This window comes from Phodopus roborovskii, unplaced genomic scaffold (assembly GCF_943737965.1).
Source record: "Phodopus roborovskii unplaced genomic scaffold, PHOROB, whole genome shotgun sequence".
NCBI classification, from domain to species: domain Eukaryota; kingdom Metazoa; phylum Chordata; class Mammalia; order Rodentia; family Cricetidae; genus Phodopus; species Phodopus roborovskii.
In genome coordinates, this window is record NW_026126618.1 from 466,311 (window position 1) to 488,204 (window position 21,894).

The window sequence follows — 21,894 nt, forward strand, 5'->3', positions numbered from 1 at the left end:
GATGTGCAGCATCACACGGGTGCTGTTGTTTAAAAACCCCATTCCCCGGTACTTGTCACCGAAGCTAGTTTTTAGTATTTTTGCCACTCTGTTAACTCTGGGACCATTAGTAACGGCTCTTCAACACGTGAAATGTACACAGCCAGAGAATCCGGTTATCTCCGAGAAGTCTCTGAGCATTGCTTTCTAAAAACGTGAATCACCATGCCCATTTAGAATATGCTTTTTAATAAGTGAGGAGACATTAGGGTAGATGGTGGGTGCCTAGAAAAGTAACTCACTGCCCATTGGTTGAGAAAAGTAACTAGAAAAGTAACTCACTGCCCATTGGTTGAGAAAAGTAACTAGAAAAGTAACTCACTGCCCATTGGTTGAGAAAAGTAACTAGAAAAGTAACTCACTGCCCATTGGTTGAGAAAAGTAACTAGAAAAGTAACTCACTGCCCATTGGTTGAGAAAAGTAACTAGAAAAGTAACTCACTGCCCATTGGTTGAGCATTTGAGAAATGAAAGCGTTTTACTAGTGTCCTGATATAGACACCCATCGTGTTTCATGGGATAAAGAAAGGAAAACTAAAAAATGCATTGCACTTTAAGGAACAACATATATTGATGATATAAATTTAGCTTATAAATATTTATAGGTACTTAGAAACATATTAGCCATAATTAAATTATTGACGTTTAAATATAAGAATGCAATTTTAACAATATTTATTGCCTTATAATTATAAAAATAAACATCCTGTTTAAGTCACATGATAGACACTTTCTTGAATGTTCAAAGATTTTCATAGACTCTCTACAGCAGGACAATACACAAGACTCTGGACCACAGGAAAGTGAAGTTTCATCAGAAAATATCTTAACCGTCGCCAGGGATCCAAGATATGCCAGATATCTCAAGATGGTTCAAGTGGTAAGCTGATTTGGTCTGTCTGCTCTGTCTAACCCTGGGGAGGTCCCTGTTGTTTTCTATCTGAGAAAGCTGCTAACCTGCAAGTTTTCTAGTCTCTTGCTTCTCTCCTGCTTAATAATGTATTATAAGAAGAAACCATAAGTCCAATCTTTCCCACTAAAATCAATTACACAGGGGAGATGGTTCAGTGGTTAAGAGCATTGACTGCTCTTCCAGAGGACCCAGATTCCATTCCCAGCACTCACCTGGCAGCTCTCAACTGACTGTAGCTCCAGTTCCAGACATACATGCTGGCAAAGCACTGATGCCTGTTGTTCCAGACAGCGTCAGGGTGGGCTCACTCTTGTGGCCTGGGTCTCAGGCTGGACCCGCCATTGGCTGGCCACTCCCTTAATCTCGACACCACCCTTACTCCAGCACATCCCATAGGCAGGACAGACTGTGGGATGAAGGATATGTGGCTAGGTGGAAGTCTTGCCTGGTCGCAGGAGATGGCCAGTTCAAGCTACATATCTGCTATTGCTAGGAGTCTTAGCTGGGATCATCCTTATAGGTTCCTAGGAATTTCCCTTGTGCCAGGTTTCTCCGTGGCCCCGAAATAGCCCCCTGTACTATACTCATGGATTGGTACCCAACCCAATTATCATCAGAGAGTTTGAATCAGCAACTGGTGGGGACAGATGCAGAGACCCCTAGCCAAATTTTGAGCAGAGCTAGGAAATCTTGCAAAAGAAAGGGAGGATTATAGCCTGGAGTGTCAAGAACAGCACATAGAAACTGCTAACCTGGGCTCATAGGAGCTCACAGAGTGAACCAACAACCAAGGAACCTGCATAGGACTGACTGACTGACTTAGGCACTCTGCATATATGGGACAGTTGTATAGTTTGACCTTCCTATGTGACTCCTAATAATCAGGTCAGGAGCTGTCTCTACTCTTTTGCTGGCCTTGAGGACCTTACTCCTCATACTGGATTGCCTTGCTAAGCCTTAATATGTGGGGAGATACTTAGTTTTATTGTACCATGTTATGCCATTTTTATTGATATAAAAGGCCTGCCCTTTCCTGAACAGAAACAGAGGAGATTGGGGGTCAAAGGGGAGGTTATGGAGGGGGGACAACTGGCAAAAGGCAGAGGGAAAACTGAGGTAGGGATATAAAATAAGTTAATTTAAAAACCACTGTAGCAATTATGACAAATAACAGATATGAGAACACTTTGTAGTATTAACTTTTCTGAATTAAAAAAAAAAAGACTGTATAATGTTTTAATAAGAATAAGGAAGGGTTCATCTCGAATATGAATAATAATGAACCCAGGAAAGATTATACTTGAAAGATAAATCTTAAAAACTGTGTGACTCTTCAGATAAGAAAGAAAAGCCTTCAGAATGACACATAAGAGCTTCTATGGCAGTGTCTTAAGGCATGAGAAAATGGACTTGGGTTTTCTGAGCCCTTCCATTTAGGGTTAGATAGCAGTCCTGTGTCCATGGTGCCACTTCCCACAATTGCAGTTCATCGGTCATCTGCTATCTGGAAACACTAAATGGGCGTTTCGTAACGGAACAGTTCATGCACTTTAAATTATTTGCTGTTCTGATGCTTTCTCCCTAGAGAATGAGTCTTCCCCTGTCCATTGCATCCAGACTATGTGCACGAGCCACATACCCTGTTAGTCATCGCAGTTCCCAGACAGACTGCGGCACTACCGCAGACATGTAGGCAGGGCCAATGCTCTCAGCACCTGCGTGGCAAGTGCCAGAGCTCCTGTAGCGAGGTGGGACACTGCTCACTTATGTCACAGATGCTTACGAAACACTTCAGAAATACATTAGTCAGCTAACATTCCCAAACGCTGCTTACAGTTTTGATTTTTGATATTAATTACTTAAAATAAGTTCTTTTGGGGTGTGTGTGTGTGTGTGTGTGTGTGTGTGTGCGTGTGGTGTCTGCCCTAGCTCATCTGGCCCTGGGATGTTTCTTGGCTAAGTGTGTGCTGAGTCTCCCGCTTGGGGCCTTTCATATCCATCACTCTCTGCCTGGATGCTTCAACCCAGTAGCCGCATGGCTTGCTCACTATTTCCTTCAAATCTCCACTTAAACAGCACCTTCTAAGTGCAGGCTTTGTTGGTCACCCTCTATAAACGACAGTCTCCTCTGACCTCGTTTTCACAATGAGGAATCTGTGAAGTACAGGTTCATGGCTCAGCCCAGAGAATTGGAATCTCTGGATGTAGAATTCAGAGACAGACCATATGTTTTAAAAATGGTCACTAATAAAAAAAAAATCTTTTTTTAATGCCATTAGAAAGTTTTATTTAAAATATTTTTAAAAGCAAATGTTTTGTTAAGGAAGAAAGAATAGGCATAACTCTCTAGAAGTGTTTGACTTTGACTCTAGACCATCTTTTTTGCTTCTATGCCTGAACATAGCAGTGTCCTGGTTTGATCTATCTCGGACTTTCTCTGATGAGAACAGGTTTCCCTGCGTTGAGCTCCTGCCTTCCCTCAGTCTTTGGTACAGGTATTTCTGTGTTCTAAGCATCCCAGGCTCCTTCCTGGTGTCCCCTTCTTGGGACACATGTCCCCATCTGTCACGCTAGCTCATCAATCATCCTTCCCTCTGCTTTTAATTTCCAAGCATTGTGGTTCTTACATGCCTCTTAGTCACTGAAGTTAGAGGTTGTTTTCTAATTGTTTGGGGGTGGTTTTCAAGAAGAAAGGGAGAAACAATATCTGTACCCTGCCATCCCAAAACTGGAAGTTCATCCAAGTTAAATTTAATTTTATTGTTTTCAGCTCATTGTGCCAACCTGTATCCCAGACTCTTATTACCCAACTTTTATTTCCTACTGTTCCTTGTCCTGAATTCCATTCTTCATTCAAAGCAAACCACAAGTCCTTCCTCACATAAGTGCAGTGTGCTTTTCCAGTCTGAGCCTAGACTCTGCTCCTCCTAATTACTACTTTTTCAAATTCTGCTCATCTCACATCCCAGATTCTGAATGTACCAGTTCATAACGCTAAAACAATATTTCCCTTTGTTACCTGTGCAGCAAGTTTTTCTATACTCATTATGGAATTTGTTATTTTATACCATTTTCTGTGAATGTGAGTGTGTGTGTGTGTGAGTGTGTGTGTGTGTGGTTGTGTGTGTGTGAGTGTGGTTGTGTGTGTGTGTGTGTGTGTGTGTGTGTGTGGTTGTGTGTGTGTGTATGTGTGTGTGTGTGTGAGTGTGTGTGTGTGTGTGTGTGTGTGATCACCAATCAAAAGAGGAACTGTGTGAGTGGGGGGGGGGGGGGGGGGGGGGGGGGGGGGCCAATCAAAAGAGGAACTGTAGCCTTGAGTGATCTTTGTGTTCATTTTACCACTTGTACTTGTGCTGGCTGATTTTCTTGTCAACATGACACAAACTAGAGTCATTTAGGAAAAGGACTCTCAGTAGAGAACATCCATCCATCAGATTGGTCCACAGGCAAGTCTGGCAGCCATTTTCTTGATTAGTGAGTGATGTGGAGGGGCCCAGTCCACTGTGGGTGGGGCCCCCCTGGGCAAGCGGGCCTAAGTTCTATAAGAAGGCAGGCTGACGAGCCATGGGGAGCAAGCTGGTAAGTAGCCTTTGCCCGTGGCTTCTGTCTCAGCCCCTGCCCTGGCTTCCCTAAGTGATGGAGTGTGAGCTGAGAGTTGTTAGCTAAAATAGACCTTTCCTCTGCAGTGGGTCATGCTGTCATGGTGATAGTCCCAGCTGTGAAAGCATCGTAAGGGTGTTGGGCCAGTCTTTCCAGGCACAGTGTGAAGGGACTGTCCTTCTTTGCTCCAACTTGAGTCATGTGGAAATGCGTGATTAATTCCTATTTCTTCAAGTTGTGGGTTTTAGATGTTTTCTAGGACAAGGCAAGATGTGTCTCTCAATGTTAACACTAATCTTTGGAATCCAATTATTAATCTGTATGTAGACACTTTCTGGTGTGTCTTAAACATGCTGTGAGTGGCTGTCAAAACTGGGATTGGTGGAACATGATGACATTACACCTGCTGTAGGAAATGCCAGGCAGTAGAGTCATTTGTTTATTAGTGACAGGAGAAGAGTATTTAGATTAGTAGATTAGTAACCCAGGGTAGTACAGTGCCTTCCTGTTCTCTCTTAGCCTTCTGTCAACTGTATACACTTCTAAGTTGCTTCAATCCCTTGAGTGTGAAAATTAGCAGAGTACAGAGGGATATAGATAAGATGGTAAACATAGTTCACTGCCATCCCCCAAAAGCAGCCTACTTTAGCTGATTCTAGTACATTCCTTCATTGTAAATTTCTTCATCAGTGGTGAAAAGTATTTACTTTGCCCAAAAGTTCAGAGATTTTATTAAAATGTCCTGTTTTTCTCAGCTTCAGACAGTCACTAATGTTTCCCTTGCTTTCCTAAGACTGTTAATGCAGAGAAACTGATCCAAAGGATTTTACTTGTGTATAGACACAGTCTTGAGTATGCATTACTGTAAGCCAGGAAGCTGTGTGTAGACATGATCTTCAATAATGTGCCATCCACTTTGCATTACTATAAGCCATGAAGCTGTGTCATGGAAGCCCACATTCTAGCTATTAGGGAGGTATTTGTATTTGTATTTGTATTGACAAAAACAAAGCCTGGCCTAAAACAAACAAAGCAAATGTGCCTCTGACAAAAGAAAACCCAGTGTGTATATCAAGAGCATAAATCATGCTCTCAAAAGGGAGCCCGTGGCGTCACAAAGACTCACCTCCTCTGCACAGTACTGGCATTCCTTTCTTCTTCAGGGACATTAAGCTGTTACTCCTAGGTAAACTCCACTGTGCCGAGCTCATCTTTATCCACAGTGTGATAGTGTCACTCGGTGGCATCCCTTTCCTGGACATGCCCTTGGGGATCGTGTTGCCTTTCCTTCTGCTTCCTTCCTGCATTGTTTAGAACCATTTCACCCTCTCAATTAGACAGTCCTTTTCAAGATGCCTCTGTGTTTTCTCTAGTCTAAAAAGCTCAACTTCACAGACTCCCCATGCAGTGACCATTCACTTCACTCTGTTGTCTTTATTTCCCAGCTCCCTCTGGGATACACTGTAATCCTTTGGCTTCCTCCATAAGTCCCAGCTGTCTTCAGGAGTGTCACTTTTAGAGTTGCCCTGTCTCACTTGTCAGATTCCTTAAAATCCACTTTACAGCCTAATAATGTAAATTAATTAATTAAATGTCTTTGAACAGAAACTAGCATGGCCTTTTGTTTGTTTGGTTGTTTTTTTTTTGTTTGTTTTGTTTTTTTGTTTGTTTGTTTCACAAGTCCCTGTCGCAGACCTTTCATTTTGGCTTCTACAGCCTTTTGGTTACACAGGATGCTTTCCCTTGCAGAGAGCAGTGGTTTTGAGGGGCAGTACGGGTGCCTGGAAGCATGTGTAACCCTGAAATGCAAAGCTCCCTAGCTCTGTCTTAGGCTGTGCGTGACCACATTCAAGCTTTGTCACCTCAAGGCCTTTTTCCTCTTGTAAACTGAGAACTGAACTTCCTTCTAGATTTATGATCTATTCATTAATCCTCAGACTTGGAGCATGCCATTAATAAAGGTTCCTGGAACACCTGCAGGCATTTTCTGGTTTTTTTTTCCTTTTAAAGTAAGTTTTATACAAGATTTTTCAGTGAGTAATACTATTTTGTTCCAAATGTGGCAGATAATTGATTCTGATTTAGTGCTTGTTACCATAATAGTGTGGCACCAGCCTTTGCTAAGTTACATATTGCTTTTATAACTTAACTGGAATCATGTACATAGATCACTTTTCCAACAAATCTCCCCCTTTTACTGGCAGAGCTTCCTAAATCTTGTGCCAGTAATAAATTGTGCATTGGGAAAGCCCTACCTCCACATTAAGGAAGCTAATGACTTGTACTTTTTGAAACCATATTTGCCAAAACAGTCTCTTCAGACACTTAGACTGTTCAAAGCTCTATTTTCTTTGGCTTGCTGAAAATGTGAATTGAATAATTTCTGGTTCTGGTGGTTCTGATGTATCCATTGCCAGCAGTGAAATGGGACTTGCATTACCTAAGGGCAGAGTCTGCAAATGAGTATTAAAGATGTTTTTCAAGAGGCGCTTCACCTTGGACCAGGGAAGCAATCAAGCATGATGCAGAGTTTTCTTCAGATATCAAGCAAGGTGGCATCATCTTAAGAGTGGTTGACACCAGACCCTTTTTATATGAGTACAACATGGCTTCCCATGGTCTAGAAGGCTCCAGGATAGGTTGCTTATCACTGGTCAACAGGGTGGCCAAAAGACAGTTATGGTTCGTGGTGATGCCAGCTGTCAAACACTGGTCCTGGATTTAGTTCAACAAGTTATATGCTACTTCTAAGCGTGCATATGTGCTTCTTTTTTGTAATGCCTGAGGTTTTGCAATACACACATATATATTAGAATATAAATATGTGTAAATATATGTAATAGTAAATGCCAAGGCTGTTTTTTCTAGCACAGGAAGATTTGTAGGATGAAGGGGCAGTCTCATTCTGCTTATTGAAGGGAAGCCAAGCATCCGGTGATTTGGCAAGCTTCCTATTTTCTGCCAACTATGTGATCACTGTGTTAATTTGATGGTAAACAAGATACAGGTCTCTGTGGAGCAGTAGAGCCCTGAGGAGGAACTATGAGCTGGGGTCAATAGGACTTGGGTGACCTCTGATAGCGCCTCTCTTCTACATCCAACCTTATAGAAGTTCAAGAACTTTCCCTTAAACAGAGAACTTAACAGTCAAAATGTTGCCTATAACTTGATATCAGAGAACCTAGAAAGATAATTTTCTGTCATATTTTTGATAAATATAAACATTACTAATTTTCTCCTAATGTCAGTGAACTGAACTCTAAGATATACTGTTTGTGATATATTTTCACGCTAATTGTGAAATCTGTAAATACTGAGTTTTCAATCATCTTGCTTTCCTTTTAAACCTCTACATGTTGCCTTGGAAGTTGGGGAGCTCAGAGCAAGTCGTAGTGTACATAAAATTAAGATGCATTCCTTCCTGACATGGTGGCACATGCTGTACTCTCTGGACTTGAGAGGCTGGGGCAGGCAGACCACAGATTAAAGGACAGCCTGGGGTACATATGAGATTCAGGGCAGCCTGTGTTATATAGTGAGTCCCTGTCTCCAAAAAAAAAGGGGGGGGGGGGAGAAAGGAAGGAAGGAAGGAAGGAAGGAAGGAAGGAAGGAAGGAAGGAAGGAAGGAAAGAAAGAAGGAAGGAAGAGAAATGTGCCTTTAAATTCTGTGTGCCTTTATGAGTTGGGGGTTTTCTCATTGGCTGCTTTTTCTGTGGTGCTGGAGACCAAACACAGGACCTCCCACAAGCTGTGCAAGAGTTCTACCAGTACGATATATCTATATGCTTCTTTTTTACTTTGGATTTGGTTTGGTTTTTCAAAACAGGTGTCACTGTGTAGCCCTGGGAACTTGCTCTGTAGACCAGGCCACCTGCCTCTGCCTCCCGAGTGCCACCGCCTTCTGGCTCTTGTTTTGATTTTTTTTTTATGACAAGATCTCACTGAGTTTCCAGAGTGGCCTTGAACTCACTCAGTGGTCCAGACAGTTCTTGAGCATGTTGGCTTGCCTCAGCCTCTAGAATTGCAGGCCTGTGACACCTGGCCCAGCTTTGTTCATTCTTTATAAAAAGTTTTCATATGGGTGTTAGCAGTAAAAGTAACTCTAACTCCGATTTTAACATTCATGTTTTCCCTGAGGCGTGGTAAAGATAGCAGGAAATAGTTGCCATGCAGCAGACTGGTCCCACTGAGTCACAAGGCTGTCAGTGTCTGTTTGGTACTGCTACTTATGTCTCCCTACATTCAAGTGTTCTGCGTCCCTAATATCACGGTTGCCATACCCTGTAGTTCAGTGCATCTTCATGCTAATGTCCTGTGGTTTTCATTGCAGCACCCTAATCCAAGTGTCCATTTGTCTGCCATGCTGCTTTTACGTGTGGTGCTTAATGTGCTTGGAAAGTACGTTTTGGATTGTGAACCTCTGAAAGGGCAGAACTTCTCGGGCACATGTGAAGAACAGCCACATGTCTACAAACTGATTACTTACATGGAGGCTGGGCCCCCACACTTGCTGATGGACACTTGGCTACTGTACTCTTTTCAAGACAGGGTTTCTCTGTGTGGCTTTGGAGCCTGTCCTGGAACTCGATCTGTAGACCAGGCCGGCCTCGAACTCACAGAGATCTGCCTGCCTCTGCCTCCCCAGTGCTGGGATTAAATGCGTGCGCCACCAACACCCAGCCCACTTGGCTACTGAGTTCTTTGTTTTTAATGATGTATAACTACTTTAATTAAAATTGGTTTTAATTAAAAACAAGCTTTAGGGGTAGAGGCACAGGTCAACAGTTAAGAAAGTCTTAAGATTCCCAGCACCCAAAGTAGAGGACTCACACTTGCCTGTTCCTCTAGCTTCAGAGGGTCGGACACTGTCGTTTACTACTGCAGGCATCAGCAAGTGCATACCACACACCACACACACATATACACACACAAACACACACATACCACACACACACATACACACACACACCACATACACATACACACTACACACACACATATACACCACACACACACCACACATACACACACGCATACACCACACACCACACATACCACACACACATACACCACACACACACCACACACACACAAACACACATACACACACACATACACCATACACACACATATATACCACACACACCACACACACCACATACACACACACAAACACACATACATCTCACACACACACACCACATACACACACCACACACACACACCACACACACACACACATACACCATACACACACATATATACCACACACACCACACACATACCACATACACAGACACATACACACATACATCTCACACACACACCACACACACACACATACACCACATACACACACCACACACACACACACACATACACCACACACACACACACAAATAAAATTAAATTTTTAAGTAATTTAAAAGGAGTAAGTGGAAAATAAAATAAAAAATGTAAAATAATATTCAAAATGTAGTTGAGAACCAACAGGATAGTTCAGCAGGTTAAGACACTTACCTCCAAACCTAACTACTTGAGTTCAATCCCTATGACCCACATAAAAGTAAGTATGGTAAGAATGTATTTATTCATGAAGCCATCAGATATTTGTATTAATGGCATTATAATTTAAATAATTAGATACTACATAAGATGCATTACGTGAAATACCTCTGCAAGTCAGACATCCGTTTCATCCATTGCTTAGTGCCATTAAAGTTGGCTTCAGTGTAGTAAACTGCTCCTGCCCACACCGGCCTCTCCCATCATGGAAAGACGGAGAAGCAAGCACCGTTGGCATCATGGCATTCCCGGGGTTGTAGGGAAGGCGCAGCATCTTCCCTGGCGCTCCTGCGGTGGCTCAGACGTAGGCACTAACTGGGAGGACGGTTGTGTTTGCTGTAAGCAGGGTCCTCCCTTCACTCCAACCCACCTGTATGTTTAGTCCCCGGCTGTCACTCATCCATGCCATTCTCTCTTCCTTACTTCCCACCTCTGCCAGAAATAAGGGACTGGAGTATATGCAGTTACTGCCTTGTGTTTATTCCTTTCTGAAAATACATCGTTAGCGCCTTTCCTGTTAGTTTGTTTACCTAGCATTTTGGCTAATTTGTGAGACAAACAATAAAGGCCAGATGACCATGTGAGCTGTGATAGGAAGCAGGGACCCTCAGGATGGGAGGGTGCCTGTCACCAGGTCCAGACCTAACACCATTCCTAAAAAGTCTCCAGGGTCTTCCATTTCCTGGCCTAGGTTCACAGAGGACTTTTAATTAGTGGCTTAGATTAAGGCTGATGTCCTGTCCTTACCAAATTCAAGGTTCTTTACTGTAGCCTAAGTGGGTGCCTAACCCTGACCACCTTCTTTGTGTGTGTATGGATTGCTAAGGCCAAAAATTGAGAGAATCATAATGTGGCTGCCGAAATGCCTTACCCTTACTGGAATATCAGCTCAGAAGTAAATGTTCTGTGTATTAAATCACGAGAATCTTCTCTTTTATTGCTGTGTTTAGAGAATTGGCTTTACATTTAATTGAATAATATGTGCATGTTTTTAACATCTGAATTCATAGACTTGTAATTTGATTAGCAAATTCTAATGATTCTATAATAAAGACACAGTGATTTCCTTACCAGCTTTCTGGGCCCTGAGAACGGCTGGTGTGCATTTACCTGCTTTCTCCTGTGAGCTGTCCTGCATCTTTAAAGATGGCTGATAAATAGTCAGTGAGAAGGCACTTCTGACCAAGACACTCAGCTTGTAGAATAACCCTTCTCCTTTTCAAAGAAATGACAGTTTGGTATTGGGCAAGATTTGTGACCTGTAAACACATTTAGGTTCAAGACAGAAACAACAGGAACAGTCTCCATGTTAATATGAAAAGATAGCATTTTCTAGATCTGTGCAAGTCCTTGTAACTTGTCTTATAAAGTCTTATAAAGCTTCCTTCCTTAGATTTATGTTAAAGTCTTAAAGATATTTATTTAAATTAATTTCATATTCCATTACTAGAAGCTTCCAGGAGAAAAAATAAATCATTGAGCACGTGTTTTGTTTTATGATTTGGTCAGCAAACAAATTTGTATATGTATTTTTCTCTGAATATATATATTTTTTCTCTGAATATGTATATATATACATATATATATATATACATATATAATATTTTATCTAAAAACTTTATCCTTATCATAAGACCATAGCACTTTATAAAATACAGTGTGTTTTTTAAATGGCATTCTTGGGCTGGGGAGATGGCTCAGTGATTAAGAGCACCAACTGCTCTTCCAGAGGACCCAGGTTCAATTCCCAGCACCTATATGGCAGCTCACAACTGTCTGTAACTCTAGTTCCAGGGGACCCAACACCTATGGCAAATACCAATGCATATAAAATAAAAATAAATAACTTTTTAAAAGTGACATTCTTGACCATGGAGATGCATGTCTGTAATACCATAATTTTGGAGGCAAAGGCAGAAGAATCAGGAATTCAAGACTAGCCCCAAGCTACATAATGTATTTGAAGGCAAGCCTAGGCTACATGAAATATTGTCTCAAAATAAACAACTGTACAAACACAAATGCATGAATAAAATAGCACTTTTGAAACCTCAGAAGGCAAAGATATGGTTGAGTCCATCTCCAAGCGTCACAGAAACTTATCAAAGTGTAGTGGCTCCTTTTCCAGCCCATAGCATCCTACAGTTTCTACACACCTGTCCCTTTGCAAATGAAGAACGGTTTTGAGATGGGCTCTTGCTGTGTAACTCAGACTAGCCCCGGTCTTGGGACTTTCTGCCTGAGACTGGAGTACTCCAGCTCCAGATGTTACCAGCAAAACAAATTCTGCTTCCTGTCAGCTCAGTGGACTTGCCTTATGTTTGCTCTATGTAAGGAAGGAACTTCGTATTTTCTACTTCTTACATCTAAATTATTGGATTCAAATTTATAGAATGATAGGGGAAAACCTAAAATATACGGATTTGGTTTTGTTACTTTTTTCAAGAAGCAGAGTACTTTTCTCTTTTCCCCTTCAAATCTAAAACTTTAGGAGAATTTCAGCATGGTTTGTAGAGAGATTTAATAGCGCGGTTCTCGTTAACACAACAGATTATTGTGTAAATATTGGCAGGCCTGGAGAACTCCAAGCAGTTTTTGTGATATAAGAAACTAGCATTTAGCCATCAGTACTGCCATCCTAATTTCATTAGCGTGGCTTCTTTACACACTTTCTCCAGTGACGCAAATGCAGACCCATGGCTGCCTCCTCTCCTCATTACTTCTGTTGGACAGGCTGCCCTTACCACTTGCCAAAGAAAACCCCACAGTTCCATAGACTTCATTTCGAGGTCTCCTGCGTCCTCCTTGGACCACCAGTAGCTTTGTCTCTTCATGATTAGAAATTGGACACTTCTTTTTGATGGTTAACAAACCAGACTCTTGTTACTTGACGTCCTACCAACGATGTAGCAAACAGCAGATTGCCGAGCAACGTCACTGCACACACAACGGCAGGTCCTTTCGATGGCATGCTGCACACTGGGAACACGGGCCCAGTTTGTGGTTTCATTTTTTTTAATCAAGCTTTATGAGATTTACATCAAGGTGTGGCTAGAAGCCTCTGCGGGGTAAATGGCTGAAAAATAGGTGTATTTTCCTTTATCTATATCCATATACGGAAGTGACAAAAGGCACTGAACTTTGGGTATTTCTGTGTTCTCCTATAACTGGTTCCAGAAAAGTCAGGTTAAGATACAGAGAGCTTCGGGCTCCGATGTCTATTATTCTTTCGGTCTAATCAGTTCCGTGAATCTGTTAAAATGAGGACTTTGTCTGAGTCCACCAGCATCCCTGGTCCTCACTTGTGCATCCCGCCCTTTGCCCCATATACACGTTTTGTGCTATATTTTAGGAGATGCTGGTGGTTTTTGCTTTTTGTCCTGTTTTGTTTGGCTTTTTTTTTTTTTTTTTTTAAACCCTCATTTTTCTTCCCTTCTGTTCTCTGGGTTTTGTAATTTATTTTTGTAACCTTTCCAGTGATGTCCTGTGGCTTATGCTAACATATGATAAATAAATCACGGTTGTGCTTGCAGAAAGACCTTCTGACATCAGATCATACTTAAGAGGAGCTAAGTACTGTTTGGATCTTTCTGTTGTTGCCTTTAGGAGCAATGGCGTGAGCTCTGCCCCTTCCTTCTTATCCCTCGAGCATCAGTGCTTTTGGAAAATGAGATGTTCTAGATTTCTTCATTGTTACTAGGAATAGTTAAATAGATCCGTCACCACCCCCACACTCCCAGCTCCCACTCATGGCCTTTGTGGTGTTTTTTTTTAAACACAGGATGCCATTAGTGCTACCAGTAAGGTGCATGGGTGTAGGGCCAGCCGTTGGAGCATGGTGGAGCATGGCATTCTACTAGGGCCACTTCCCTGAAGGAAACTGACTCTCCCTCGAAGCCAACAACTGTCAAGAGCTGTCCTGTTAGCTGTGGTGCTTGCTGTGTTTCAGATAGCATGCCTAATGCCATGTAGCTTAATGGTATACACAGGGCATCCATGCTGTATGTCAGGAGCCAAGGCCACATGCAGCAGCACGGGAGAGCACTGACAGAGCCCCTCAGATTCCTCATGCGTTTTAGTTTAAACTAATTTACTACTTTGAGAACCCCTTTACTGCTAAGTTTTGAGACATCCACATTCAGTGACATGAAGTTATGGAGTTTGTTTACTCATTAAATGAGTTCTTTTTTTCAGATACGTTTCTATTCACTTCTGATGTATCCTTTTCTTACTACTTTAATATTCTTAACCCGAATGCAGATGTTCATATATCCTCGTGTTTCTCGATTTACCACCTCTATTGTCTTAGCGTCGTGTTTGTAGTGGTGTTGAGAAGATAAATCTTATGTTGCTTGAATTCCACATTCCTAAGATGTCTAAGTGAAATCAGGATGTTTGCTTATTGCATGAACATTTACATTGGTATATGGTATGTTTTGAGAAGCTCTCGAACCTTTGTTTTTATTTGAAAAGCATAGTTAACAATTCATTCTTTCAGTTTAGCCATCTGAGCTGTCGATGCTTTCTTTCCGTGGCTGAGAATACAATCTCCCCACCCTGCACAGCAGAAGTGGCAATAAGCAAATGACTTGGTTTGGGCTTATGTGGATTAGATGGTGCTGATTCCATCAGGTTGGTGTGGACTATGCCCTGAGGTCATTCAGATGCTTTGCACATACACAGTAGAAGCAAGGGGAGACCTACTTTAGGAAATGAGTTACCCCAGTGTATTCTTTTAGGTTACTCAAGTAAATAATGAAGGAAGAAGGCTTCCTTATAACCGAATTATTGTCTCTTGACTTTTGCTTAGGGTGTTCCAGTGATGGCGATCAGAAACAAAATGATATCAGAAGGGCTGGATCCAGACCTCCTTGAGTAAGTAATATTTCTAATAAAATCATAGTGACAGGGTACTAAGTCTTTCAATTGTAACAACAACAACAAAAAAAAGTTCAGGCTCTCTCTACTGTTTCCTAAACAGTGTTTTATAGTTGAGAATGCCATTATCATAAATTGTGCCTCTGCTATCTTAAAAAGAAGAAGAAGAAGAAAGGAAAGGAAAGGTCCTAGGCTACTAATAACCAGCCCCTGCACACTTCAGCAGATGAAATTAAGTAATGGAACTCATCAGAATTTGGTGGATGGGCATCTAGGGTTTGGGGTTTTTCCCCATGCTGACTTTTTCTTTAGGGGTGGTGTGACAACATTTTATACACCTCTTTTTTACTTAAGGTCATAATACATAAAAAATGTATTTCACGATGACATAGATTAAGCAAGGTTGAGAAATAACTTGAAATAAATAGTACCCTAGGTGCACATTAATGGTTATTATGAAACAGATGCCAGTTTGAATGTATATTATAAAATTTTTTTAGAATGCTAAAAACTCATAGCTCAAACCTTTGATAAGAATTCATTCCATCCAAGCCAGCCTGACCATGTGGTTTATCTTAACAAATTATATATATTAATGGGTTCCTCACAAGCCTTCTGCTTTACAAGTCTCCAGATACTTGTAAAGAGCCTGTCTAGTTAGAGCTTTTGTTCACCCCTGTGTTACCCAGGCTTTCAAACTGTGCTAGCGGTATGCTTTGGAATTTTTCTTGGCTCCAGCACTTCAGGAAAAGGTGTGCATTTTGGAAATGAAATACTGTAAAAGTCATCTTCTCATATTTTATCTTCAAAACTGTGTAATTCAAGAATGCCTTAAAAGCTGCCAGCAATGGATTTTTCCAACATGTATGTTCGTTTGGTATGTTTCCAAGTGGCAAAAGGATTGGCTACAATAGCACGGCTTGGTGAATTGAACAAAGCATATCTGGAATGTTCAATATGTGTTCTGGAAATTGTTTCTGACATTTTAAAAGTAGATGGATTGTGTCATGTATTTTAATAAGAATTGAACATTTGGATCTCATCTTTTTTAGTACTTGATTTGTATTATCATAAGTAACATTTTCCATCAATTGGTATTCTTTCTGCTTCTAGAAATATACAATAGGCCATAAATAATAACAAAGATCAAAAATGACCTTTAAAATGATGATATTTCACTCTGGAAAGAGAGAGGAAAGCCAGTGTCCTGTAAGCATCCCACAAGTTGTATATCTAGCCTTCGGACACTGATATTTCATTCATCTCTTTCCTAAATGAAGCTTAATTTGTGGTTTCTTTCATTCACACTATTCACACTAGCAACCTGAAGACCATTCACACTATTCACACTAGCAACCTGAAGACCATTCACACTATTCACACGCAACCGAAACCACACATCCCACACACTAGCACCTAAGCACACCCCCATTCACACTATTCACACTAGCAACCAGAAGACCATTCACACTATCACACTAGCAACCTGAAGACCACACACTATCACACTAGCAACCTGAAGACCATTCACACTATTCACACTAGCAACCTGAAGACCATTCACACTATTCACACTAGCAACCAGAAGACCATTCACACTATTCACACTAGCAACCAGAAGACCATTCACACTATTCACACTAGCAACCTGAAGACCATTCACACTATTCACACTAGCAACCTGAAGGTCATCTTGGCCTCTTCCCTCTTCCCTCCTTCACTATGCCAGTCGCCATGACTTTTCTCATTTTTAACATCACTTACATTTTACCACGTGCCTACATACCTATTGCTGTTCATCTGGCTCTCTTCATCTCTCACCTGAATTGTTACAGTAGCGCCTGATTTGTTTCTGTGTTCTTCCAGTCATCCCAATAAAGTTTGTTCATAACTTCACTCTTGCCTTCAACATACAGTGTCTAACCATTGCATGTACACTGCATGCTTTCATTTTTCAGGCTCTTGCTGGTTCATTTTGTGTGGCCATTGCAAACGACCTGCATTTCTCTGGATAGATCATCTTTCTATTCCCTTTTGGCATATTTATATGCTGTCTTAACTCTCTTAGAATCCCTCCCCCCATCTTATTGGCCTAGCTAACTCCTTATTCTATAGGGGTATTAGGTATTATCACCTTAAGCGATCTGTAAGTAGTGGGGAAGACACACACACACACACACACACACGGTGTGCTCTTATATCACCCTTAGCAAATGTGTGTGTATGTCATTGTCTGTAAATGTTGAGAAACGTTCAGTTGTGAGGTAGATGCCAAGTTGTAGGTTAGAATTCCAGTAGCACCATGGCCTTACAGAAAAGCTGCTCCTTGACCACAGCCTACAGGCTGACTTCTGACCCATTCCCTCATAAGTTTATGCCACTAGCCACCAGGGGCACTGCTTAGAGTAGATTGGCAAACTTAAGCAATCACCACTCCAACCATTTAGCTCACGGTAAGTGTATCGGCCACCTTGTTCACAGGGGATTCTTGTGCTGTGGAATTGGGGTTACACAAGTCAGAGACCTTCACTTGGGGAGAGAAGTTTGACATGACGTTCACGAAGGAAATGTACCATCCAAGGGAATTTAGTTTTATTAAGAATCTTAGGTACAAAATAAACCTCGTCCAAGGACTTTGAGTAAAGAGTGTTCTGAGTCTCTTTTCTTTAAAAGTATAAACAGACACTTTCTGTTTTTATTAGCTCCAGGTAGTAAGACAAACTCATATAACTGTTGGAAGAGCTAGTCTAGATCTGTCTGGTCTGGACAGAGAACAGAACTGAAGTCAAGGGAAAAATAAACACCGGTCACTAAGCATGTTGTCAGACTGGCTGTTGAAATCAAAAGCTGAACATCAAAAGCACACTGTTTTAAAAGTAAAAGTTTACATGATAAAGCCTGGCAGTTTTACTGGAAAACTATGCCAGTTCTTGAATTTGTGGTGTCTATAAAACTGATGAAAATGTATGATAATTACTGAATAAGTAATCACACTTGTTTGAAACTTCTAATTGTTTTAATTATTTTTTTTTTAATCACCAGCTTCTCAAAATTAGTTTTAGTGCTATTACCATAAAAAGACATGGGGATGTCACTGTTTTACTTAGTTTATGGAGCAATTTGAACCTTTGTTCATTAACCTTTGTTTAGAGATTAATCTGCTCTAATGTTGTATCCAAAAGTACAGAATGAGTAGATCATGCTTTTAAGATTCCCTCAATCGATACCTAGATTTTTTTTTTTTTTAACCAGGAAAAAGACGTTTCACCCCACCATGTCTCAAGTAATATCACTATTACCTAGTAATGACTACATATGTACCTCTAGGATAACAGATAGTCCTGTGGTCCAGGGCATCTCAGGAGCAAGTTCCTGGTGATTAAGGGAGGCTCAGGCAACATTACACTAGAGACTGGAAGTCTGTCCTGCCACGTTCTATCCCTGGAACCATGGATAATCTATAAATGGAAAATAGAATTGTTCAGCTCCTCAGTAATAATATAGGTGCTCAGTAGAGCTCTGGACAAGCAATGAGTGTTTGATGACTGTTCACTACGATTTGTGAATATTCTGAACCATGGATTTACCAAGCTTTGGGGTCACAGCTTATTTATAATCCTGAGTTGCATGTATACCATCATGACATATTTCATACTCATAGAATATGACCTTTTAAAATTATACAATTTTTTTCAAACTTCAAATCTCTATTTTCAGTTTTGTAGCAAAGAACAGACGTTACTTTTACCCTGTGTTGGGAATTGTATCTGGAGCTGAATAAACTAATTGGGAGGCTGGTCTCCTAATCCTCTCTGCCCTGGCTGGTTTGATGCCAACTTTACACAATTGAGAAAATACCTCCGCTCCGTAAGACCTGGTGATAGGGCATTTTCTCAATTAGTGATCAATAGGAGAGGGCCCCACCCATTGTGGGTGGGGCCCATTCCTGAGCTGATGGTCCTGGTTCTATAAGAAAGCAGGCTGAGCAAGCCATGGGGAGCTTTTAGTTTTTGCCAGAGAATTAAAAAAAAAAAAAAAAAAAAAAAAAAAAGCTTCTTCTGCTCTGTAACCCAAAGCTGATTTCTAAAATAACATTCTGACCATTCTGACTGCACATGCTTGAGTCCCCAGGAAAACACCTTGCTATAATTGACCAGGCTGTATCATGTGACTGACGTACAAAGTGGACATGATTGGGAAAATTACTGTTTTGAAAATGGTTATGGTTGACCCTACCACTGCAATCTGCAGGTTCAATGTGATTCTCCCAGTCAAAGTTCCAATATCATTCCTCAAAGAAGTAGAAACCGTCTTGAAATTCATTTGGAATACAAAAGATCCTGGGTAGGGAAAACAGCCTGCAGTGAAGAGTGAAGCTGGAGGCATCACCATACCTGATGCAGTTTGTACTGAGAGCCGTGATAGTGACGGGGACCAATGGAACCCACCTAGCGACAGCCGCCTGCTTTGTAACAAAGATGACAAAATATACATTAGAGAAAAAAAGCATCCTCTTTAGTACATGCTGATGGGAAAGTGGCCTCCACGTGTGGAAGAACAAAAGTAGATCTGTCTGTCTGTCTGTCTGTCTATTATCTATCTGTCTCCCTCCCTCTGAAGTAGATACCTGGTGAACTGAACGGTACAAGATTCACAGGACTGGCTCAGCGCCACAGGTGCGGCTGGGTGGGTCATCTCACTACAACTCCCCTTGTAGTCTAAAGAAAAGATCTAGGCTTGATACAAAACTATACACAAAGACAGCAAATGTCAAGTGGTCTCTAGGAAAAGGAAACGTAAGAACACACACTTAACGCCTTTTGCCAGTGAGGTAACAAGAGCAACATGGGGAGAGCTCCTGTCCAGTCCTAGGGTAAAGGCACGGCAGAGATCACTATCGAGCTGTCCTAAGCTGGAAGGGTTAAGTCTTGTACCTAATATTTCTATCTAGGAAGAGAGAACAATACTTGTGACAGTCTGATCGTCAACCTCATCAAAGGCCTGAGAAGATAACAATACCAGGGCAGGCAGGAGGTGCAGGCGGGCAGCTTCCTAAAGGTGCAGCGAGGACAGAAACAGCAGGCTACCTGGGCAGTCACCAAAAAGACCCGAGCCAGAAATAAATCTGATCATTTTAATTAAGAACACACAGTATCGCATTATTCTTCCTTTTCTCTCTTGGTTTCTCCAGCCATCTACTTTCCTTGTTGAATTTGCTTTCTGGTAAAAGTGAGTAGACGCTAAGAAATAGCCTATCAGCCTTGAGTAGGATTTCCTAGCACAAATGCTACTGAAGCCCATTGAGAACAACTCTCTGTCTTGGGGGAATATGGGTGTGTGGGGTGGTGCTTCTGGGTGTGGCTCACCTATGGGTGTGTGGGGTGGTGCCTCTGGGTGTGGCTCACCTATGGGTGTAGGTGCACACCCGCACCTGTGTGCTCATCCACTGGAGGTCAGAGGGCAGCCCAGCCCGTGTGTCCTTTTGTTTGAGAGTAACTCAACTTCACCAACTACGTTAGACTAACTGGCCAGAAAGCTGCAAGAATTCCCTCGTCCCCGCCCCCTTCACCGCCTCTGCCATCACAAGCATGTGTCACCACTTCTGGCTTTCTGCATGGTTTTGGGGGGATCCAAACTCAGGTCCTCACGCTTGTAAGACACGAGCCATCTGTCCAACCCCTGAAAATGACTTTTTATAACCTATCAGTTTTCATTTTTGTTTAGTATAGCACACTCATACAAAGATGGGGTTTAAACAATCGGTATTTCCTGTTGTGCTGTCTTTGAGATGGTATGTTTTTAGACCGTCTCATACTTTGCATTTTCATTCTCCGGATGGAGGGGGAAAGCCTGTGAGTGAAAACATCGCATAGACACTAAGAATCCTCTTCAGAGACCATGCTCTCCTCCCCAGAGTTCCCACATCGCCGTGCTCCTTAGCCATTCGTGAACCGCTTTGTGCTTCTGAGTTTCCACAGCTTTCATTTTTCTTTCCATTGCTACCTTCCCCATCCGCGCCCCGGTGTGCACTGCAGGCAGCAGGGACTCAGCCCCGGCCATGCTAACCTGTGCACATCACACCTCCGTCTGTGGCAGTCTCCATGGTACTGAGATGCAGAGAACGCTGAGGCCCCAGGGAGGACGTAGTACTGCATCCCCAGTCAGGGGCATCCCCAGTCAGGGGCAGAGTGAGAGGCAGCACACTGGGTTGCAGCGCTGCAGGGTCCTGCAAGGGACACAAACCTAGCAGACGCGTTAGCCACGGTCCTCCAAGATGATCCTGGTTTACAGTTTGTAAATGCTTGTCTTCAGCTGGAACAGCCTTTAAATTCTCCACCTCCCCCCGCCCCCTTTTTTTTTTTTTTCAGGAACCCAGATGCTCCAGTGCCTAATGGTGCAGCTGAAAAAGCCATAGGACACAGCTCAGACAGTGAGTCTTCCTTCAGTGACTGAACTGGATTGGGATGAACACTGCATAGATGTGTGGATTTTACATTCTGTGGCAGAGCGAGACTCTGGCTCGTAGGGACAAAATCATGAGCTGGATGGCCACACACCTGCCCCAACCATCCTGTTCAAAAAATAAAATGAAATAAAGCTTTTATAACCCCCCCAATATGCTTTGTTAACAAAATAAAATGCTGTGAAATTAAAGATAGGACGACCTACATTGCTGTGAGTGCTACAGACACTAAGATGGATTCAGTGAACATTGAGTTTACTGATCAAAGGTAGACTTTATGAAAAAATAAGAGAAGGTGGCTAGCCATTCAGTTCAGGGAATATGTTAGTTTGAAGACTAGTGTACGCATTTGTTTCATAAGCTTTCTGAAGAAAGTTCTGGCAGACAGTGACACTAGACTAAGATTCTCTGTCATTGTTTAAAAGTTACACATGCC

At 41.9% G+C, this 21,894-nt stretch overlaps 1 protein-coding gene across 2 annotated transcripts in view; it reads left to right on the forward strand.

Moving 5' to 3' along the window:
• The window catches only part of Washc3 (WASH complex subunit 3), a 34,139-nt gene extending 12,498 nt beyond the window's left edge, over positions 1-21,641 (forward strand). The window contains exons 5-7 of one of the 2 annotated variants that reach the window (XM_051206357.1): positions 809-919; positions 14,928-14,992; positions 21,364-21,633. In XM_051206357.1, coding sequence (XP_051062314.1) covers positions 809-919; positions 14,928-14,992; positions 21,364-21,448 — 261 coding nt within the window. In that variant the 3' untranslated portion in view covers positions 21,449-21,633. Of the gene's footprint in view, positions 1-808; positions 920-14,927; positions 14,993-21,363 lie in introns of both variants that reach the window. The other variant, XM_051206358.1, reaches the window with a different exon arrangement.
• The last annotated feature ends 253 nt before the right edge of the window (positions 21,642-21,894 follow it).